Raw genomic sequence first — 21,893 nt, forward strand, 5'->3', positions numbered from 1 at the left:
ATAGAAACAAATTGAGTAACAAGCCACTAATTGAAAGAAATTCCAGTGAAATAAATCACAGAATATCATTGTAAGTCCTTAATAGAATGCTTTGGGACGATTTCACGATCACTAACTCGTTGCTTTTTTACCTGCTGTCAACTTTATTTTTTGTTTTGAACAACAACTCAATGAATACCTACACTCTATTTTTATTATCATCAATTTGTTGCAATGCTGTCAAAACCAAGCACAACAGTAAAGAAAACCTCTTTTGGGCACAATTACAACAAGTGTAAATGTTAGTCACTCTTGTTTATCCACGTCCGGTCAGAATCAAACAGTTCCAAAATAACTGCAGTGTCTTAAAAAGCCTTACTATACCATGTCATTTTTTTAAGAAAAAAGCCTTACTATACTATGTCGTTTTTATGAATAAAGCCTTACTATACATGGTTGTTTTTTTATGAAAAAAGCCTTACCATACATGGTCATTTTTTATGAATAAAGCCTTACTATACATGGTCATTTTTAAGAATAAAGCCTTACTATACTATGTCGTTTTTTTAAGAAAAAAAGCCATACTATACTATGTTGTTTTTTACGAAAAAAGCCTTACTATACTATGTTGTTTTTTTAAGAAAAAAAGCCTTACTATACTATGTCATTTTTTAAGAAAAAAGCCTTACTATACTATGTCATTTTTTATGAAAAAAAGCCTTAATATACAATCTCGTTTGTTAAGAAAAAAAAGCCTTACTATACTATCGATTTTAAGAAAAAAAGGCTTTGTTTTACTATACAGTCGTTTTCTTAACCAAAAAGCCTTACACTCCTTTTTGTACAAATATTAACCTTAATATATACATGATCTTTTTTTCGACAAGAAATATAAATATAAAACCAAAAATCAACAAATTATTTACGGCGGTTTAAGAATATTTCAGGGTGTGCTCAAGACCCCTTAAAAGACACCAAGTGACACCACTGTTAATTTGCACATTAAATAGCGGCGTTTTTCCCGATTGTGCGCTTCCCTCCCTCGGCGAGACTCGCCCCTCTCTCTCACTCTTCTCTCTTCTCTCCCTCCCCGCCTCTCTCGCATCATTCCAGCGCATAACAAGACGTAGAGGGGGTCCGGGGCCAGGCGGGATATGTGGGATTTATGGGCCGCAGCTGTCGAGCGGCTGTCACTCTCGTGCGAGAATCTCCGGCGTTGCTTGTCCGGCTCCCGTTACGTCGAAAGGAAGGCAAGCGAGCCTCGGCACGAGCGCGGTGAGTAGCCTACTCTTGTTCCTTTCCCTTTTCAAACTCTTTTGAGTCTCTCGCATGACCTTTGACCTCTTTTATTTTGTCCCTTTTACACCTTCCACACTTGATGTCAAGCTCCAATGGGAGACGAGTTGACAGCCATACCATACAAGGGCAGAAATACTAAAATAACCTGAACCAACGCACCGTCAGTCTCGAGGATAGTTTTCTTTTTATTTAATGAGCTCGTGAGCCCAAGCGTTGGAGTCTACGTGAGTTTGTGTCTGTCCCGCCGTGCCTTTTTGCAGACGTACTTACAATAAAGTACAGAGTTCGCTATTTATAGAGGCTAACCGGCAGAGTCCAGGCAAGGACGAGAAGTCTACTATTGGAGTGAATAGTGTTTACCAAATCCTTTTAAGGCTTTTTTTCCATTCCAAAAAACTGCATATGTGAACATTACATTTAGGATCATGTGTTGAATTGAATGCTTTTATTGTCATTATTCAAGTATAATGAGATTTAAAGCTTTCACCACAAAGTGCACAATGGCATTTTTTAATGTACAGTAAGGCTTTTTTCCCTGAAAAAAAGACCATGTATTAGTAAAGCTTTTTACCCATTAAAAAGTGCACGATAATAACATTTGGCATTGTACAAGAGTGGAAACAACATACTACTTTTTTTTTTACTTACCATTGTTATTGCTTTGAAAACATTATTGTAGTATGTTTTTTTTTTAAACAAATAACCATCATGAGGAATTCTCTGAACCAGAGACAAAAATCATTCACACCGCCAATGAGAGGGAATCGATACTACGTTGATTATAAAAGTTTAAAATGTTAATAATAAATAAAGAAATCCTGATGAAGCAAACCAAAAATTTGTTCTGGTTATGGCCCACAATAACGCTCTAAAGCTTATTAACAAACCGTTTTTAAGAAATATCTTTTATGATTTTAATGAAATTAAATGAATAGAATATGTAAATGGCTAGAGTGAATAATTGCAGTTTTATATTTTAATTTCAACTAATCAACAAAGAAAATAAGGAAATGACAATAAATATTAGCAAATGTACTGTTCTCTCTCTTGCTTTAATTAAAAAAAGATTAAGAAATCAATTTAAACATTTCGAAATTGAAAATATTTAATAATAATGCCTGCTCAGATAATGAATTAATAGAGTAGTAGTGCTCAATAATACCTGAAAGAGTACCATTATTTTCACCAACAATTAAATGTAATAGCATTGATGATTTTCAAGTTTGGATGAAAAAAGGAAGGAGCTATTCTATTCCATAAAAAGCATATTTATCACCATGAGACCATTGAAAAACTAGCTGAAAATGTTCTTGTTAGTTAATAAACAGTTCCTAATACCTTAAATGAAAATGTCTTCTCCAGAGAAGTTACAAAGAAATCAACTAACTGTACTTAATTCTGTATTTAAAAACGTTATCGTTGATTCGTCTGCGTCTAAATAGCCTATTTGGACTGTTGTATACTACCATGTTTAAAGAACCAAAGATAGGTCTGTCCACTTCCGTGGCTTGTGTGCTTCAAAATAAGAGCATGGATTGAAGGAAAATGACTTTCCTCGAAAATGTCTTTTGGTGTGCCACAAATTGAGCAGTCATGATAGCTCGGTGAGTGTTTTTGTTTGGTTGCTATGGAAAAGTTGAGTGTGTCTGTGTGTTGTGTGCGCGTGTGTCTGTGTGTGTGTGTGTCTCAATGGAGCGGGATGATGCGCGGAAACAAGTAATGTGTTCAGTTCAAGTCACTGGTTCGCTTTCATTACGATTATAATGAAGGATTCTAGTAGGAATGATCAACCTGTTTAAGTCATTAACTTGGATTACAATTAGGATTGAATTTGCTTTGCATTTCGAACGGCTTAATTAAGAAGCATTGATGATGATATACAAGTATTTTTCCACTAAAATCTCTCATTGTCTCTCATAATATTGTTAAAATAATCAATTAAAGAGTGTTTAGCGCATCCGCCTCACAGTTCTGGGGTCGAGGGTTCGATCCCAGGTGGGTCCTCCCTTTGTGGAGTTTGCATGTTCTCTTCGGGCTTGCGTGAGTTTTCTCCGGGTACTCCGGTTTCCTCCCACATTCCAAAAAACATGCACGATAGACTGTTTGAAAACCCTAAATTGCCCCTAGCTAAGAGTGATTGGTTGTTTGGCTCCTTGTGCCCTGCGATTGGTTGGCCGCCAATTCAGGGTGTCCCCGCATGGTGCCCGACGTCAGCTGGGATAGGCTCCAGCACCCCCCGTGGCCCTTGTGGGGATAAGCGATTCAGAAAATGAAAAAAAAGAAAAAAAAATTGTTCCACTATGGGGGAGTCCTTGGCTCAAATACGTTTGAGTCAGTGGTAAAGGTGTCCCTGAGGGTCTTGCCTGTCAGAGTGAGCGTTGCTGACACTGCGCTGAGGTGGAGGCCAGGCTGAGTAGATGCATCTGCACCTCCATCTGCTGTTGTGAGCCGTTTGCTTTATGTGCCACTCAGGAGACCCAATATGCTCTCTAATAAAGCGCATTTGACTTTCAGCAAAAAAACTGCTGGAAAAGCTGTCAAGCTTTCCGTTGACCCCGGGAGTCGAAAATGCACTGGGTGTGTCCGAGCACAAAATGCAATGGCAAAAAAAGCTTCCTTTTCAATTCGAGGAATGTCTATTTACATCATGATTTACGTGTATTACTGTATTTTTTTGTTTAAGCACGCATCCTGATACTATTTTTGTGGCGGTCATCAGTTAGCAGATGGTGGGTGAGCAATATGAAGACAGCACAGAGGGCAGCAGTATGGCCACCAGGCCCACGCCCCAGCACATCTACAAAGTGGGCATCTACGGCTGGCGGAAGCGTTGTCTCTACCTGTTCGTCCTGCTGCTCATCATCATCCTGGTTGTCAACCTAGCCCTCACCATCTGGATCTTCAGGGTCATGTGGTTCAACTCGGTGCGAGTCATTCACAAATACGTAACTAACTCGTGTGGTCAGGACGTCGGGAGTCTGATCCAAAGTGGATCCTCCCAGTCTTGAGTTTGTATGTTCTCCCTGGGCTTGCGTGGGTTTTCTCCGGGTACTCCGGTTTCCTCCAACATCCCGAAAACATGCATGGTAGGCTGTATAACACTCTAAAGTGCCCCTAGGTATGAGTGTAAATTTGAATGTGTGCCCTGTAATTGGCTGGCTAGCAATTCAGGGTGTCCCCTGCCGGGTGCCCATAATTGGCTGGGATAGGCTCCAGGATTCTAACAACTCCCCCACCCCATTGCAACCCGACGCTTGTGAGGGTAAGCGGTACGAATAATGAAAGGAATACACTAAAAGGCAAAATGATGCCACTTCTCTGACCTCAGGAAGGAATGGGCCTCCTGCAAGTCCACTCCGACGGCGTCAAGTTGGACGAGGGGGAATCCGAGTTCCTGCTGCCCCTCTACGCCGAAGAGATCCACTCCAGAGACGTACGTAAACTTTCTACGCCCTCGTTGCCTTCCCTACTAATTTAAGTGTTCGCCCACGTTGTCATTATTCCTTCAGTGCTTAACCGACCCCTCCTGCATTCTCGCTTTCTGGGGGAAAAAAAACTGATTTTTCCACGTGCTTCGGGGTAGTTGGGATTGTGACCAATATCTCCAAGTTTCCCGGCGCTCATGTGCTTCTGCAGTGAGCTTCTGATGAGCCTCAAGGATGTTTGCGGTGGAAATGTGGTTTACTGCCAGCAGCACATGGGAACACTTTCCTGCACTTGTTTACATGTTTCTTGCTCAGGGCAGCATTTTTTCCAACATTCTCCACCTCATTATTTTAATTAATCTTATCAGTATGTGCTTTATAATTAGCGAGACCCCTGATCTTTTAATTTCTGCCTGCTTTAGCAATTCCTACATAAGATGTAAGAGTCAGGACTGCTAACCCAAACAATATTATATGTAGTACGAGATTTAGTTGCAGGTTTGCTGACTATTTATTTTTCAATTACAATTTGATTAAGGGTATGTCCTAATGAGATATGATTTACAGTACAAGACTTATTATAATGACAATCTCATGATATGTCCCTAGAATGATTATTGATCAATTTTGGCTATACATTTATTTAATAATTTTCCATATTGTTTATCCACTAAAGGCTCAACGGGGTCTATGATATTCTACAATACAAATATTTTTAGATGGAAAAATTGTGGGCTTTTTTTTTGTTTGTTTACACTTTGACTAAAATCTTCCTCGCATACAAATACACTGTTTTATTAGTGTCTTTCTTAAAAGGGCCACTTTTGTATTGGAGGTTTTCAGTAGCAATTCAATGGTCTCTTTAACGACAGCTTTTAAAAGGATACAACCACATATATGAATATATGAATCGCCATACAGTCCTACTTATGATGCAAACTTCCTTAATTCCAGGACACTCCACTACTTGTGCACTCTGATACAGAAAAAGTTTACCTCAACGCCCGCGATGAAAACGGCGACGTCACAGGAAGGATGTCTGTGGGTAAGAAGCTGAGAAGGAAAAAACATACACACAGGCATTAAAAACTCCATTCAGCTATTTTGAATAGATCCACACAGTACTCACTCATTCATGTATGAGAGCATTGGCTGTTATTCATTTGTCAGAATTCTGAATAAGATATATAGTATGAGAATGGTTTTGATTTACCACAAGATAAATATATATACACACACAGGCATTAAAAACTCCATTCAGCTATTTTGAATAGATCCACACAGTACTCACTCATTCATGTATGAGAGCATTGCCTGTTATTCATTTGTCAGAATTCTGAATAAGATATATAGTATGAGAATGGTTTTGATTTACCACAAGCTATATATATATATAAATATAGTATGAGAATGATTTTATATCACCAAAAATGCAGGTCCAAAAGAAGCCCAAGGACACACTCCCAACATGCTCATCAGCTCTTCCAACGACAACATGCTGTTCGCAGCTGAATCCAATGAGGCTTTGATCGGGCCAGACAAACTGCGTGTCACAGGTACAGAAAAAACATTCCAAGAGAAACTGCAATGAAATAAAAATACATACATGAATAAAAGCAACAAAATCAAATTATGGAATTAAAACATGTGAGATTGAAAAAGCTTTGAAGGTATAACAAGAATATAAAAAAAAAAACATTGCGCCACTAATCCTTGTTAAGGCACTCATTTAATAGTAAAAAATCCTATTTATTTACTTTAGCAGAAAAAAAGGAATGTAAGCTTAAAAAAATGGAAAAAATATATTTTGTTTATTCATATAAAATGATTTCATTTGTTTTCATTTTTATATTAAAAAATATTTGGGATTTAATTAACATTAGATAAATCGATAATATTATTAATTTAAAAGATACTGATTAATTCAACAATACAAGTACTATAATGACCAAAATTAGTTAATTGAACATTATCACAGTACACAGTCACATTATTATCATTTTCATGTTTTCTTTTTTTTCAAATTAGTATTATTATTATTTTACCTTAATGTGGATAGTATTGATGCTACTGTGTCGCTGCCTTCATTCACTTTTGTTGGCTTATTCATGTTGAGTTGCATCTCATAATGCTAGGGGTGCCTTGACTACTCACAGCACGGCACTCCAAATAAAATCGTGGACCCCTGAGGAAAGACATTAAGGTTGGAGGGGCTCTGGGGGATTCTTTCATTGACTCTCTGCTGTCGCCCTTCATTTGTCTCCTGCTTGCATCTGTTCATTCACTTGTGTAAAAGTGAGTGGAGGTCAGGATGGCTCCAGGCATCAAAAGACAGTTGAAATGTACTGAATAACTGTAAAATATTTTGGGGGGGATGACATCGACAGGTGGTAACGTTGAGAGAGATCAGCTCGGGCAGGTCAAATACTTTGTATGTGCATTGTTGTTGTATTTTTTTTACCCTTATTGACAGTGAAACACTAGTTTCTACTTTGTATGAATACAAACAGTAGATAAAGTGCAAAAAGGTCATGTATGATGTTTACTGATTGACTCTCAGGTCCTGAAGGAGCTCTGTTCCAACATTCAGTAGAGGTTCCCCTTCTCAAATCAGAGCTTTTCAAAGACTTGAGGTGAGAAATCCAGACCTAAGGCTCTCATCTTGTCAATCCGACAGCCAACTGTAACGTGACGGTTGTTTCCCTTCTTTCCCAAGATAATGGAATGTTTTCCTTTTCATCCTCAGGTTGGAGTCTCCAACTCGTTCGCTGACTATGGACGCTCCAAAAGGAATTCATTTCAAAGCCTTGGCTGGAAACATTGAAGTCCATTCCAACATGGACCTGATCCTGGAGTCCAGCGTGGGCTTGGTAAGGAAAACACTCTTCTCTCACCGCAATGGTTACATGTGCGATTGGAATACAGAAGCTTGATGTAAGTCGACACCAGAGCTTGAAAGATGTGAGGCCGAATTCACTAGGCTCGGTCCCAACTGACTACAATCATAAATGTTCTTTATGGTTGTTATTCTTTGCCCAGTTGGTGCTGGACGCCGAGACAGTGCGCTTGGCCAACCTGCCTCGGAGCCAAGGAGGAGTTTCAGGGAATGCCGAGGGTCTCTTTGAGGTGTGCGTTTGTCCAAGCGGAAAGCTCTTTCTGTCCAAGGCTGGCGTCACCTCAACTTGCAGCGACAATCAGGAGTGCTAAAATGGGTTTTTTTTTACGGGCTGCAAGCACAGATGTTTGTCATGTTATGAACACTTGAAGCTTGTGTGGATCACAGTGCTAATAGCGCACCAGCAGGAGGAGTTGTGCTTGCTGGAGGACATGTTACGCTTGCTTACACACACATTTTAACAGTACAATGGCTGGGCAATGAGGAGCTGCTTTACAGCTTACATCCTATGCAATATAATCTTGTGGTGCAATATTTACAGAGGACACATGTCAAGGGCTTAGAGAGATTTGACAAAAAAAAAGAATAGATTTGTTGTGATTTCTTTGGATTTTGTGGCCCCAAAAACTTTGATTTGATCTTTTGCATGTTTGGTCAACTGTGAAAAGCTATTTATGTGCAGCTTCATTAGGCACAGATGCATAATTTAATCAGATTTATGAGTTGATAAACTGTCGCTGTCTCAAAACATAAGGTATAATAGAACTGGATTCAGGGTGGATACATTTTTTTGTTATAATTGTGTCATCCATACGGTGAATCAAAAACCATACAGGTTGATTGTTCAACTTTGAATTTAATTTGGTCAAGTATTCCTTCCCTTCAAAAGCAGATTGTTACAGTGATTTCTGTTTCAAGATTTCATGTGATGGCATAAATAAAAAAAAATCACAACAGTTTTGTGGTAGAATTGCAGTTAAAATCTGTCATATTTTGGTAGAAGTGTGGAATGTGTATTTATAGCTTTTGGACATCTAATAAATGTTGTGCTATTCTTTCATGACGTGGCTCAGTTTCACATTTATTTAAAGACATTTGCGTGAAAGCTGGGTTTTTCATACCACATCAAATGTTTACTCCGTAGCGTATTTAACCTATCCTACACATTACTAATTTTTGACTGTAGAAAGCCCCTCATTTGCATATTTTTTTGTTTACTTTTTGCCTCTCTCTAGTGGACACTTCTATTATCACAAATATAATTGCAACCATTAAGCACACAATTATATTAAAATTGACCTCAGCGTTGAGAGCTGCTGTTTGTCGACAATAGTTGATTTTCTTAAGAAAAAAATGCCCATAAAAATGTTTCATTCACTATAAAGAGGTGAAGAAATCATTAACCAGAAAACATGTTTTCTCCTAGCCAATCCTTGTGGACATGTGCAACGAAACTAATTGCACAAAAATTGGGCACCTAAAATATGGTGCTAAATGTTTGCATTTCCAAGCATTTTAAAGAGTTTAAAGTTGTAATAGTTATTTATTTCATCTGAAATACAATTTCAGAGTGACTGATGCTTTTTTTCTTTTCTAACCAACGAATATTACGATATTCGTTGGTTAGAAAAGATGCTGCATGTTCTACATCAATAAAATGAAAAACTACCAACAAGGTGCATGCAAAATCTAGCTTGTTAAGGTTGGGCCCAAATTGCACTTAAAAATAAATTCCTTATAAGCTTAAAATTGCATTTCCAGTAAGATGTTATCAACAAATTGTATTCAACGCATAAAACACATACCGGAAGCTTATTGGATTATCACAAAATCTTGATTCAGCGCTTCTGTATTTGACATTGGTGCAGCAAAATGAAAAAGAAAAAACAAAAAGACAATTAAATTCAACATTTTGACGTGGATTGTTCAAAGATGAGGAGACAAAGGCAAGACCATGAATTTACAGGTATAAAAAATTGCTTAATCCATAAACAATGAAATGATTGCATGTTTAACATTCCCATAAATGATACAAAATGAACCTGAATCATACAAAAAAGTACACCGAATATAACAGACTTCATCTAAGAAGAATACTGAGAGATGACCTAGTGTTTCAGTTTGAACGCATCTTTTACATTCCTGTTTCTGTGGCAATAAAATAGATAAATATAATTTTGTAAAAAAATATCAAGTAAGAGCAGCATTTAAAAAAAAAAAAACTCAACGCTGGGACCTTTGGTTAACAAAACATACCGCTGCGGTAATCATATGTACAATATATGCACATTTATTACAGCAGATGTGTGTTCTAGCATCCTCACCTGCAACGCTAGCCGCACATGTACACACAAGTGCATAGATAACCAAAATGCTGGTAAGCTAGATACAGCCGTATTGCACGGATCCCCTGATCATCGGTCAATTTAATTTTTTTTATGGACAAAGTTTTCAAGCTTAATGATAATCCTTGCGGTACATTCCATTACTCTCATGGCTACTTCAGATGTGAATCTGTCATTGGGGATCTGTGGAAAGGGCAGAAGATCAGGGTAGCGAGTTCTCAGACTGTCTACACCGTAACCTTCCAAGATCTGAACATCGCTGGCAAGTCCTGACAAGTGAGGGTTGTACTCCTCCACCTTTTGGGCCAGAGCTGTTGGCTTGACGTCCTTGTCAGACTTTCCTCGGACTGCGTAGTCTGCTGCGATAAGTGCGAGCTTTGTGGCCAGGTGACATTTAAAGCAGACCCACTCATTGGCGTTTTTGTGGAGGTCATTACGAGCCGCGGAATAGTTGGCTCGGGCTTGTCTCAACCATCTGCGAGCCTCTACGGGGTTTCCGACAGTCTTAAAAGTCGGTGGCACAAAGAAGCGATGGCTGTGTGACGAACCTGCATTGCTGGTGTAATTTCCCCTGGAATGTTGCCTGTCTGACTTGTGACTTGTGGCTTCCTGGTTCCACGATGAATAAAACCTCTGGAAGGAAAACTTCTCGGACTGGAAGCGAGCCGAGGATGTTGAAAAAGGCCTCCTTGATGGTCTGTCTGTGTTCTGTTGGTCGGACAAAGCCTGCTTTTCCATTCTGTTGATCTCATTCTGTAGATGCTTAAAGACTTCAGTTGCAATCTCAAGATTCTCTGCATTTTTGTCTGGGTGCCACTTTAAGTACAATCGGCGCAGTATTTTCTTTCTCTCTGTTTCGGGAAGTTTCCAAGCTTGCTCTACTACCGAAGTGACTTCTTTTAGGATGTCCGGTAGAGCGTTAAGCTTGATCTTTTTGGGGGACTGTTTTTGCGTAGGTCTCTGATTATCTTTGCTGGCAAAAAGAGGATGGGACATTTGTTGGCCTGATGCACGACTGTCTGGACTTGTAGGGGTCGATGGAGCACTGCTTTCCCGCATGTTGGCACTTTCATCTTGTCTTGAGAATTTGTATAAGTCAAGGGAACTGACTATTTTGTATTCGCTGTAGCCAATGTCAATCTGGAAACATTTTCCCAAGGAAGTTGCATTTTTCTCCCCATCTCGTTCCACTTCCTGAACAATGATTGCATATGTGTACGTGGGATGATAGTTCCCATATACATCTCCTCCTTCAGAGTCAATAAGATAACCCACATATTCTCCAGGGTAGAAAACATTGAGTGGATCCATGAGGAGCGTGTGATGTATCTCAGTAGGAATTGGTGTACCAGGGAGTGGCAGCTCAAGTTTGGAAGGCTCTGTCGAGTCGTACTTAACACCGAGATTGTCCAGCTTCTCTGTGATTCTGTAGATATCGTTGCAGCCCAACATGGCAATTAGATAAGATGTGTCTGAGATCAAATTGTCTGTTGCAGATTTCAGGGTCATGGCCAGAGCCAAGAGAAAGTTGATGTCTTTGCTGTCTGAATGTTGGATGTAGAGGTGAATTACAGCAGTGCCGTACCTCTTGAGAAAGGCGAGGGTTTCACTGCGGCTATGTGGAATGGGACTACATCCTTTGACTCTTAAAGTAGTCTGGAGTTTTTCAAAACAGGATACTTTTAGCCCTTCGCAAAGTGCTTTGCAGAGCCTTATGGCTTTTTCCTCATTCACAAGGTATGCATTATCATTCTCATGCTTCATGATTCGAATCAGTCCCGTGATGAATTGTTCAGAAGAGAGCAACAATTGGAGGCGACCTTGAAGTGAGCACAGAGCCCCGAACTGGCACATTTTAGGGGAATCCTCATCCAGTTGCTCTTCAAGAATACTGCTTAGTAGTCTCGGCCGTAGATTCTGAGGAAGCAGCATGATCAACTTTGTATGGAAAGTGTGATCCTTGCCCAGGTAACATTGGCTCAGGTCAACCAGCATCTGAACGCCGACATTACCCTGAATTCGACTCTTGTAGTGTGGGGCATCATCATAGACCAAACAGTTGGATTTGGCTAATCTTCCATCATGGCTGGGCAGATAAAAGATCAAATCTCGGAGACTTTCCAGAGCTGTCCGAATATCCACGGGCTCATTATGTAGAGCTTTGAACAACCCGGAGACAGCTCTTTTTACGGTCCTCATTTCATTAGGGTCAAGCTGCTTGCCTTCGGAAATTCTGTAGATGCGACACAGCACTTCAACATATTGTTTTGTTGAGACAACATCCTCTGTGCCAAGAAGTCTAAATAGTTGATGGAAGGTGCCAAGGTCCAGGGGTAATTTGTACAAGTATGGCTTAAAGTCAGATTCATTGTCCAAATTAATCACAACTTCTTCAGGTTTAAGCAACTTAAGCCCATCTTCCACCATGACAAAACTCACCCCTCTGAGCTGTTGACGAAAATCTCTTTTATCCGAGTTCAAGAACTCGTAGGTGGACCTCAAAACTTTGTTCCTTGTTTTTACCAATTCATCATCTGGATTAGATATGTTGCAAACATTTTTGCAGTTACTAATGACTTTTTCCAATGGCGGGTCCAGGTTCACACCTAATATGGCCAGCACTTGATCGAGTTGCTCTTGTCCATTCAGTGTGCTTCCCTCCTGCTCCTTTAGGCTAGATGGAGTCGCCTTTTCAGGTAGAACTGGGCACGCTGTCCAGAGTAAGTGAATTACATCTGTTTGTTTGAATTTGGGATTGACTTGAGAGCCATTGAAACGAATAAGAGGTAGAGTTCCACTCATTTCCTGGTATTGTGAATGAAGCTGTATCAATTCTTTGGGAGCTCTCTCAGGACAAAGAAATGGTATCATTGAAAGCTCTTTCAGAAAAGTACCTTGTAACAAGTCCACCCTTTCTTTAAAAATATGATCAAGGAGAACGTCAATGATGTTTTGCACTTTTTCTTTGGTCCAACTCTCTGTTTGTGATTTGATGCTGACCTCTTTTGCAAACTGGAGAATTTGTTGCTGGGACACCTCATGCCTCAAACCAATTTTTCTTAGGAAGGTTATCCATGGGGTAAGTGGCAATGTTCCATTCTTGGGTTTTGAGACTTGTTCAACTTTCCTGAAGAAATCATTTGGTATGAAAGACTTTGTAGGCAGCATTACTTCAAACACCTTCACTGTTTTGTCAAAGAAAAACTTGGCTGATCGAAGTCTGTTTGAGTAGTCATAGATGAAAGTCAGTCCTTCCAGTTTCTCAAATAAGTGATCCCTCATCTCACAAGATTCTTCCATAGACAATAGACTATCCTTTAAATAGACAATGTGTTCAGCTTTGGCATTGTAAGTTAGACTTTCGAACTTTGGCAGGAGATGACGGAGATAAATTTGTATGTCATCAATCGGCTTGCAGCCAAGAAAAGTGTACAGTTCTTTCAATTGTGGGTTATCGGCAAGAAAAGCAAACGTGGTTGTGTGAGCCCACTTCTCTATGTCTGTAGTGGGGATATTTTTCACAAGCACATATGTGGACTCATAATTTGAAATGCTAATGTATCTTCCACTAACAGATTTAAAGCACGGGAGTAATTTGAGGCTCTGTGCGTCCTGTTGTGTGAGAATCGCCAGGTTGCAGTTGAAATACAAAAGAAGGGCTTCGAAGTCCTTATCAACCAAGCTTCCGGCCTTGAATCCAGATGTCTGAATCATGTATTCAAGAGCTTTCAAAACACTCGATGGATTTTCGATATTTGTGGTATGTTGTGAGAGAAAAGGCACAATTGAATTTTCTTTGGCACAGATTTTGTTCAAAGCAAGTTGAATGCATCCTGCTTTCATTAGGGTGTGGAATATTTTGTCATTTTGGCCATGTGGAAATATAGCTATGCTGATTAAACTCAGGGGTAAGAGCATGTCGTACTCTGGAACAACTAGCTTTTCTCTTGCCATGAATTTGATACCAGGTAGCAGAGCCCAGTCTTTCAGGATGTCAAGAACTGTGTCAAAACTCTGTGTGATATTCTGTTGATCGTCCTTAATAACAACATTCTCACTGATGAAGTTCCACACACTCTTGAGCCAGGATTCACTTCCAAATGTGTCTCTCCATTTAACAGGAATCTTTGTTCGATACTCCCTTGGTAGTACAGATCCCAGAAGTTCACCAAAGCTGCTGATGTCAAATGACTTTGCTAGTCCTGCATTTATCAAGGTGGCACTGTATTTGAGATACATTGTATTCATAAACATCTCCTTTCTAGAAGGAATCAGCTCATGATGCGATGTTAGGAATTTCTGTCTCTTGGAATCAAAGACCTGAAGAACGTTATCCATTGTGAGCAACAGAGGGAGACCTTCAATAAGGGTTTCCTCCACCTCGATATCTTTGAAGCAGTAGTCAACAACAAGCTTTAAATTATGAAGATGTTTGTAGTTTGATTGTTGCAGGCGGCAAGGGAGCTTTCCGACATGGCAAGAGGTGTCTGATGATAAGAAAGTGTGAAGAAATGTGCGCACTTCTGCCGGTGTGACGTAACTCACTGCAATCCCAGCATCTTCTAAACATAAATAGAGGTTTGCAGTCTCATCACAACTGTGAACCAAGTTGAAACCAATATCGAGAAGCAAGTTTTTCAGCCTGTAAACATTTTCAGCCACAGATTTTCTGGAGGTGATATTGTATTCTATGTTTTTCAGGTTCTGGAGTTCATCTTGTAGCAGATTGTCAAAAAAGGCTCGGCTCTTGGTAGCCGTGGATGTGTTTGCCCATGAGATGTAAATGACAGAATGCATATCACAGTTGTCCATTTGTGGTGCTCTGACTACAGGCAGAAGGCGCTTCAGATCCAAATGGATACAGCTGTACACAGCTTTGATCAAGCAGTGCCAATCCGGCTGGATGTCAATTTTGCTTACTGGGAAGAAAAACAAGAACTTTTTTAAGATGTCTTTTGCAACATGAAGGGGGGTTCCCTGTAGCACAGTTATAGTTGGATCGGGGCCAGCGAAGCATCGTCGTTTGATCTGAATCAGCAGTTCCACACAAGCGGGTGCTATCAAGGACATCATGAGATTATTGTTCCAGTCACTCCTCACCCCAACTCCATTGTCATCTCTCCAGAGATTTCGTCGGGCTGAGTCCAGAGCAAAATGCCCATTGACATGGAAGGGGAGGCCCGTTTCAAGTGAAAGTGGCAGAAAACAGAAAGCTCTGTGGGTTTTTTTGTAATTGTGGCTAACACATGCAGCTACTCCTCCCCGTGGAAATAGTGTTATGTCCTCATTTTTGTGAGCTGATATCACACTTTTTGAGACAAGTTCAATGTTTGGAAAACCGGAGCGATTGCAGATCATCCATGTTGTCAAATTACCTTCTGTGTCCTCTATGTCCATTGTGTAAGTTATTTGTTGGACTGGAATAGCAGTAAGATTCTTCTTTTTGGTCACACTGTCAATGACTGAAGCATGGAACTGTTTGCGTTTTAAACGATCACTATCTGTTAATTTTGCAATTACAGAGTAGAGTACTTTTAATTCTCCTGTTGCATTGTTAACTTCACAGATTGATATTTTCTCCATGTGGTTTAAGAACATTAGAAGCTCTGCGCCATCATTTTTCAGTTTTTCCAGGAGGTTTTGCACCATTCTGTCTGATGCTGGGATAGAGCTGATCTCTGATATTTTTGCCATATCTGTAGAGCGTATGGGGAATCTGAACATGGTGCTGCGGTCTAATTTAAAATTAGCTCCTAAATATAGATTAAGAACATCAGAAAACTGAGATCGAAAGTCGGAGTCCAAGTCTCTGAACATTCTTCCAGGACTCACTGATGTTGCTCCTGGTGCATAATGTGCATGTGGATCAAATATGCACAAAATGTCATTGTTTGAGATGAATGAAGGACAATCAGTGATGTGATAGACAGAGTTGAAACCAATGCCATATTGGCCAGTTTTTCCTGGATTTGCTTCTTTTGTTCCTCTTCCAAGGTTTTGGATTCCTCTGATGTCATCTTCAGTGAAAGGCTGATTGTTGTACACACAAAGTGCAGGACCTTGCATTGGAATCCATTTATCATCAAATATTCTCTCAGTTGGATGTGTTCTCGGATCAAAGATGAAGTAGATTTCAGTAGCTTTGGCATCATCTGCATTTTGAAGCAACTCTTTCAACATCTCTTTCTCAGATGGATATGCATCTAGGATGCTTTTTATTCTACTAGTCAGCTTTTCCTTTTGGCCAAACTCACTTCCAGGCGCAGTGAAACAGACATTTGACGCATACCTCTCCAAGGCTTTGTGACGTTTGGGGACTGCTCCTAGTTTCACAGCAACCTCTCTTGGAATATCGCCATGGCAGTACTTCACAGAGCAGTCTCGGACTTTAATCCAAGGGCAGTCATTATAGCAGAGAGATTTTGATGGCTGTAGTGTCAGGTTAGAGTCTGGTAAACGGATGGCACCATATTTTGCTTGGCAGAATTCTTGACTTTTATCGCGTATCAAGCTCCAAATTCCCTCACTGATAATTCTGCGGCAGAGCTGGAAGTTTTCTTCAGTAAGCGCCTTTCGTCCACAATCTTGCATCATGATTTCAAGTACCGATGAAAAGTCATCAACTGTGAAGCTGGGCTTTACGCCAACATTTTCAAAGAGCTCACGGCAGGTGTTTCTGTATTTGTTAGGGAGCTGGTAAAGGTGCGGCGCTGCGTCAAAATTCAGGTGAAATGCAACTTTGGTGGGATTCACGTATGTGTTTTCTACTAAGATAGAGTTGAATGTTTTCAGCTCTACAGTTAATTTCTCTTTAGCTTTTTCACATTGAAGCATCTCCTCATGCAGATACTTGTAACAGGCATTTGTTATGTTTTCCTGATAAAGAGTTACACCATCAAATGCCTGAGAAAGTTTCTTGAGTTGGCTGATTACTAGTTCCACCGAAGGCTTTTTTATTAGACCAAGGCAGTCTTTCACAGCCAGCGACATGGAACCGCAACCTTTGAAAGACGGAGAGTTCTCATTTAACACCGTCTTCATCAGACATACCATGTCCTGATGCTCAGTTGTGAAGATTTCTCTTGCAGAGAACATTGTTGTTGGGGAAAAGCTATTACCACACCACGGCAGAGAGAATCCTGCAGGTCTCGTTAGAAACGGGAGGAACTTGATATCCCTAAGCTTTTCTAGCAGCTCAGGTGATCCTGGGTCTCTCATCTTTAATTTCTCATCAATGAGACTGAGCAGTACACTGCTGCGAAAGCATGCAGCTGCATGATCATCTTCATTCAAAGCAGCAACTGATCCAGCACGTTCAACCAAATCTTCCCAGGAGAGATCATCCTTCACCATGCCTAACTGCAAAAGCTTGACTAAGCATACTGGGTTTAGGTAGTCTTGAGTAGTTCCAGCAGGAAATCTTCCATCATCAGTATTGTAGAGTTTAGCAACTCTTCCTTCTGGGTGAATGAGTCGGGAGGGTAAAACTAATTCCTTGTTGGGACCAGAGCAAGGGATACAAGGGGTTACCCTGAGAACAGATGCAAATTCTTCCATTTTATCATTCAAAACATATTGCATTAAGGGATTCCGAAGCTCTTTTTCAATTTCCTCGATGTGAGGTAAAAAGACATCTGTGAAGAATTCTTTCTCCGTTACAGTGTTTTCCAACAATGCTCTTTTACATCCAGCATCATCAAAACCCTCTTTCACCCAATCGGGAAGCTCAACAGCGCACAGGTTTTGTGAGCCACTCTTTTTAAGGTACTTTAGGAAAATTTTGAAAGCAGCTGGTCCAATATCTGCTTTGCAGAGTAGAGCATCATCAAGGAATCTGACATATTCAATTGACACCCAGGTCGTGCCATCAGAAAAAAACTTTGCATGCTCTCCATCACCTCCTTTGGCTATTTCTTGATAGACTCCCTGACTGACTAACGTGAAGTCATCATGTACCTGACTTGGATCGGGCCATGTCACATAATAACTGTAGTCAACAAGTTCTCCACTTTCCGCCATCAGACGAAGCATTGTAAGGGCAGCCAAATAGGCCCGAACAATTACATGTCTCATAAAGACAGAATTCCACCTTCCTTTTGTGTCGGTCTTCCAGATTTCTTTGCGATTGGAAGTCACAGCAAAGCAGCCATTAATGTGGAGTGGTAGGCCTGTTTTTATTCTGAGAGGTAAGTAGCAGAACACTTCTCCTATTGGAGTGGCATTTGACCTAACAGTCCATTTCTTGTTTTCTACTTCTGTAAGTAGAACAGCCACTCCTCCGCAAGGCACAAGTCCAAGTCTTTTTCCACTATCATTGAGTGAAAACTTGAGTGCCTCAGTTCCGTCCATACATGAGCAAATAAGCCAGTTGGTGACTTCAACTGCCTTCTGTGGCATTTCATCTGTTAACCTTCTAGTCGGAATGCCTTTTGCAGCCAATTCAAAGTACTGGTTTGGATCTTCTTCTGAGCCTCTGAACAATGGAGAGTGGAGATCAACAATCCGCTTGAAGACGTTATGAAACTCTTCCACGATCACGCGAATGATGCAGCCAGATTTGGGAATATCAGAAGGTATTTTACTGGTGCTTGCTACTTTCTTCATGAATTTAGCTGCAGATTTGAGAATACTCAGGGGTCCATATGAGGCTTTGGATGACCACACACTTTTGTTTATGGTGACAACATCTTGAGCTCGGGCAGGATTTGTCTCTTCATATTTCAGGTATTTCAGGACCATGCAACCAACATGCTGAGTGAACAGAATGAACCGATGGCCACATATACTGAACTCATCTACAAGGGAGTAGATATCTGTGGTGTTGTAGTACAAAGTACTAATTTCACTCACTGAGGCCTCTTGCTCAGTTCTGAATGGGAGCTTGAACAATGTCCCATTGTACTTGTATGGTGCATCCTGAGCAAGAGGAAGCTGGCAGTTGAAGACATTAATGAAAGGTTTGAACTGGTTTGGGAATTTTCTTAATCGTCTCTGTTGTTTGCTCCAGTTAATTTTGATCCCTGGGTTGGACTTGTCCCTGATGTGCTTGCTAATGTGATTGATATTTGGATCAAACATGATCATGAACTCTCTGCTTAATATAATGGGGATATCACTTATGTGGTAAACGGAGTTGAAGCCCAGGCCAAACTTGCCAACTTTGTCTGCCTCACATCTCTTCATTGAACCACCTAACCGAGTAATATTCAGGAAGTCTGTATCTGTAAAGACAGAGTTGTTGAAAGACCACAAGGATGGTCCGTGGCACACTATCATGCCTGGATCAAGGAGATTCTCTCGAAGATCTGTGTTTTTTCTCATATCAATGAGAAAACTACACTCTGTTGCACTTGCATCATCTGCATTCTGGAGAAGCTCTTTAAAAATGTCAGCTACAGACGGATATTCTTCTAGGATGTTCTTTATTCGAACTGTAAGAGGCTCTCGTTGGCCTGACTGTTCAAAACCAAGATTCTCCGGATTTATCAGCCTTGTGCTCAAACACGGTACTTTTAGCCACTCTGCAGTCTTCATGGGGATGTCGTCGTGGACCAATATGATCGGCTCTGAAGTATCATCTAGTAGGTCATTTAAATCGTCTACTTTGATATCACAGTATGTACATTCATGAATAGGCCTCATGATCAATTTGCTTGGATCCTTGTAACTAAGAATGGGCACATGCAGGTTAGTCTCAACGTGTATTTGATTGTTGTAAAGCCACCGAAGGATGTTGATCAAAAGCAGGACACCATGTTTACTCTCCTCATTGGTCATCTCGCCTACACTTCTTTTTTGGATAGTGGTGATTACTTCAAGCACATGGTTTGGACAAACTTCTTCAAGTGTACCACAAAACTTGAAAAGTTTGTGAAATTTTCTCATTGTTTTTGGAAGAGAGTACAGATATGGCTGCAGATCTAAATTGGGTAGGGGTTTTAACACTGTTTGGCCAGGTGATGAGAATGTCTTTCCTGTCCATACCCAATCGAATGGCAGTGATGCCATTGCCTCTTTGGCACTCTCCAGATGAGTTTGCATGAAGCCATATATCTCAAACAGGATCTGCTGGAACTGATACCAATCCTCTGTAGTGAAAGCTTGAGATTTATGCCAGTCATTCACTGATTTCAGGTGCTGCAAGACTTGATCGACCTGTGGCTCAATGTTTAGTTTCAGTGCTTTTTTCATGCCACCTGATGTGTGCTCAACCAAGGCAACTGAAGATCCCACAAGCACAGCATGGGATATGTTACACATCTCAGACAGAGAGCTGATATTCAGAGTATCTCCAGCCCAAGCAAGGGATTTCGGGTAGGTTGGAGGCCTTTCTTTGCAGACAGGTACCCAATTAAGCTTTAACAAAGATGTCTGAGTATCTGTTGATTTCACTAGTTTGGTTTGTTTGTTGAGAATCTGCAGAAGTGTTGTTGCCTTTTTGATTATGAGGTCCCATTCTGGATCCTCAAGACTTTGTAAATCTGCTATCTTTTTTGCTACCTCAAGAACATCTTTCTCACCAAGTTGTACTTCGTTTCTTAGCCCCAACTGTCGTAGTGAATGCAGAATATCAGGAGATGAGGTGAATACACTAGTGGGAAACCTGCTTTCCTCTTCTTTGTGAAACAAATTTTGCAAAATTTCCAGATCCGGATCAAAAAGTTCTGAGGCCATCACTACCCTACCAGAAGGCAGTTGAATAAATTTAAGAGCAGAGAGCCATCCAATGACAGATGAGTTTTCATTCTTTAGAAAGGCCAAATGTTTAAGTGCCCAGAGCATAATTTTGGTAATCTCACTTTGTTTGTAAAATCCACCCTGAACATCATGGATTATCGTCTTCAAACACTCAGTTGTTTTCACCTGTACTACTTTTAGTTTTTTGATTAAGCGAATAGACTCCTCATCATGGGAGCCCACCAGGCACATAGATAACTTTACATCTGGTGGGTACTTTGCTCGGTGATGTAAAGCTCTGGCCCCTCGGAGTGATGTAAAAGATGAAGCACCTTCTGAACAGGTCCCAACTCTCTCAAAAATGGAAAGCTCAAGCAGGGTGTGCTTTTCTTTTTCAGTGACATCTGACAATCCAGATAGAAAGTTTCTAAGGGTAATCCTCTCATCGACAGAAAATGATGAGACTTGGCTCACTAAACGCTGCATTGACAATCGATTCATAATTCTCAGCAACATTCCAGGAGAGCACGGATGGATGTAATTTTTGAGCTGGGGATGCTGCAAGCATGAATCCATCGTTTTCATGACAACCGCACCAAGCTTTTCCATAACTTCAAGAAGGCATTCAGTGAGTGGTGTTTCATTCTCATCTACAAGAAGGATAGGGGATGGACATTTGAGGCGTAAAAGTTTAACTGTTTCCGTGCATTTCTCAAGTGGCACAAACGGAATCAAAGGCATATCATCAAATGTACTTAAATCATCGGCGAAATGTATGTAGAGGTGTTTCCAAATCATCTTAAGCCAAGAAACGGTTGGATGTCTCCGCTCTTGGTTTCCAGGTTCCCATTGGGTAACAAAGTCTCTATGAGGCCAAATTGTTAATAGGATCTCCTTGATGAGTCGTGCTGAGCGGTCGGGGTTTAACGTTTGTAGCTGAGTACAAGGTCGTCCTATCAAATGACAAACAAACAAAAAAAGAGAATATTTCAACCAAGTGTATAATAATAAAACAAGTAAAATGGAATTACTTGGAAACATTTCAACTTTCCATTTGTTGTTTTTAATCATTCATCGACCAAAATGCAAATTAGTGTTAGGATTTTTTTAGGATGAAAATTATTTACAATGATCTAATACAGAATTTAAATATAGGATTTGATGTTATTCTCTGTTAACACGTCAAAGTTCAATTTGAGCATCTTTCTAGTTATGTTAGTTTTTGTTAGTAGTATAAAAGCCAATGTTTGACACATCTGAAATTCCTACATA

General features: G+C 40.3%; 2 protein-coding genes across 13 annotated transcripts in view; one reads left to right on the top strand and one right to left on the bottom strand.

Moving 5' to 3' along the window:
• sacs (sacsin molecular chaperone) overlaps positions 1 to 21,893 on the bottom strand; it is a 33,956-nt gene that overhangs the window by 2,842 nt on the left and 9,221 nt on the right. For 6 of the 12 annotated variants that reach the window (XM_077612089.1, XM_077612087.1, XM_077612085.1 and 3 more), the window contains 3 exons: positions 6,749 to 21,574; positions 6,129 to 6,285; positions 5,700 to 5,756 (listed from right to left, as the gene is read on the bottom strand). In XM_077612089.1, the coding sequence (XP_077468215.1) occupies positions 10,026 to 21,574 (11,549 nt within the window). In that variant the 3' untranslated portion in view covers positions 5,700 to 5,756; positions 6,129 to 6,285; positions 6,749 to 10,025. Of the gene's footprint in view, positions 1 to 5,699; positions 5,757 to 5,832; positions 5,856 to 6,128; positions 6,286 to 6,748; positions 21,575 to 21,893 lie in introns of those variants that run through there. The other 6 variants (XM_077612095.1, XM_077612094.1, XM_077612093.1 and 3 more) reach the window with 1 other exon arrangement.
• Positions 1,108 to 8,659, top strand: sgcg (sarcoglycan, gamma). Its single transcript, XM_077612097.1, has 8 exons — positions 1,108 to 1,254; positions 3,998 to 4,202; positions 4,607 to 4,711; positions 5,658 to 5,748; positions 6,140 to 6,259; positions 7,264 to 7,336; positions 7,450 to 7,573; positions 7,743 to 8,659. The coding sequence occupies exons 2-8, from the start codon at positions 4,005 to 4,007 to the stop codon at positions 7,908 to 7,910; spliced, it is 879 nt and encodes a 292-aa protein (XP_077468223.1). The 5' UTR covers positions 1,108 to 1,254; positions 3,998 to 4,004; the 3' UTR covers positions 7,911 to 8,659.

This window comes from Stigmatopora argus, chromosome 10 (assembly GCF_051989625.1).
Source record: "Stigmatopora argus isolate UIUO_Sarg chromosome 10, RoL_Sarg_1.0, whole genome shotgun sequence".
NCBI classification, from domain to species: Eukaryota; Metazoa; Chordata; class Actinopteri; order Syngnathiformes; family Syngnathidae; genus Stigmatopora; species Stigmatopora argus.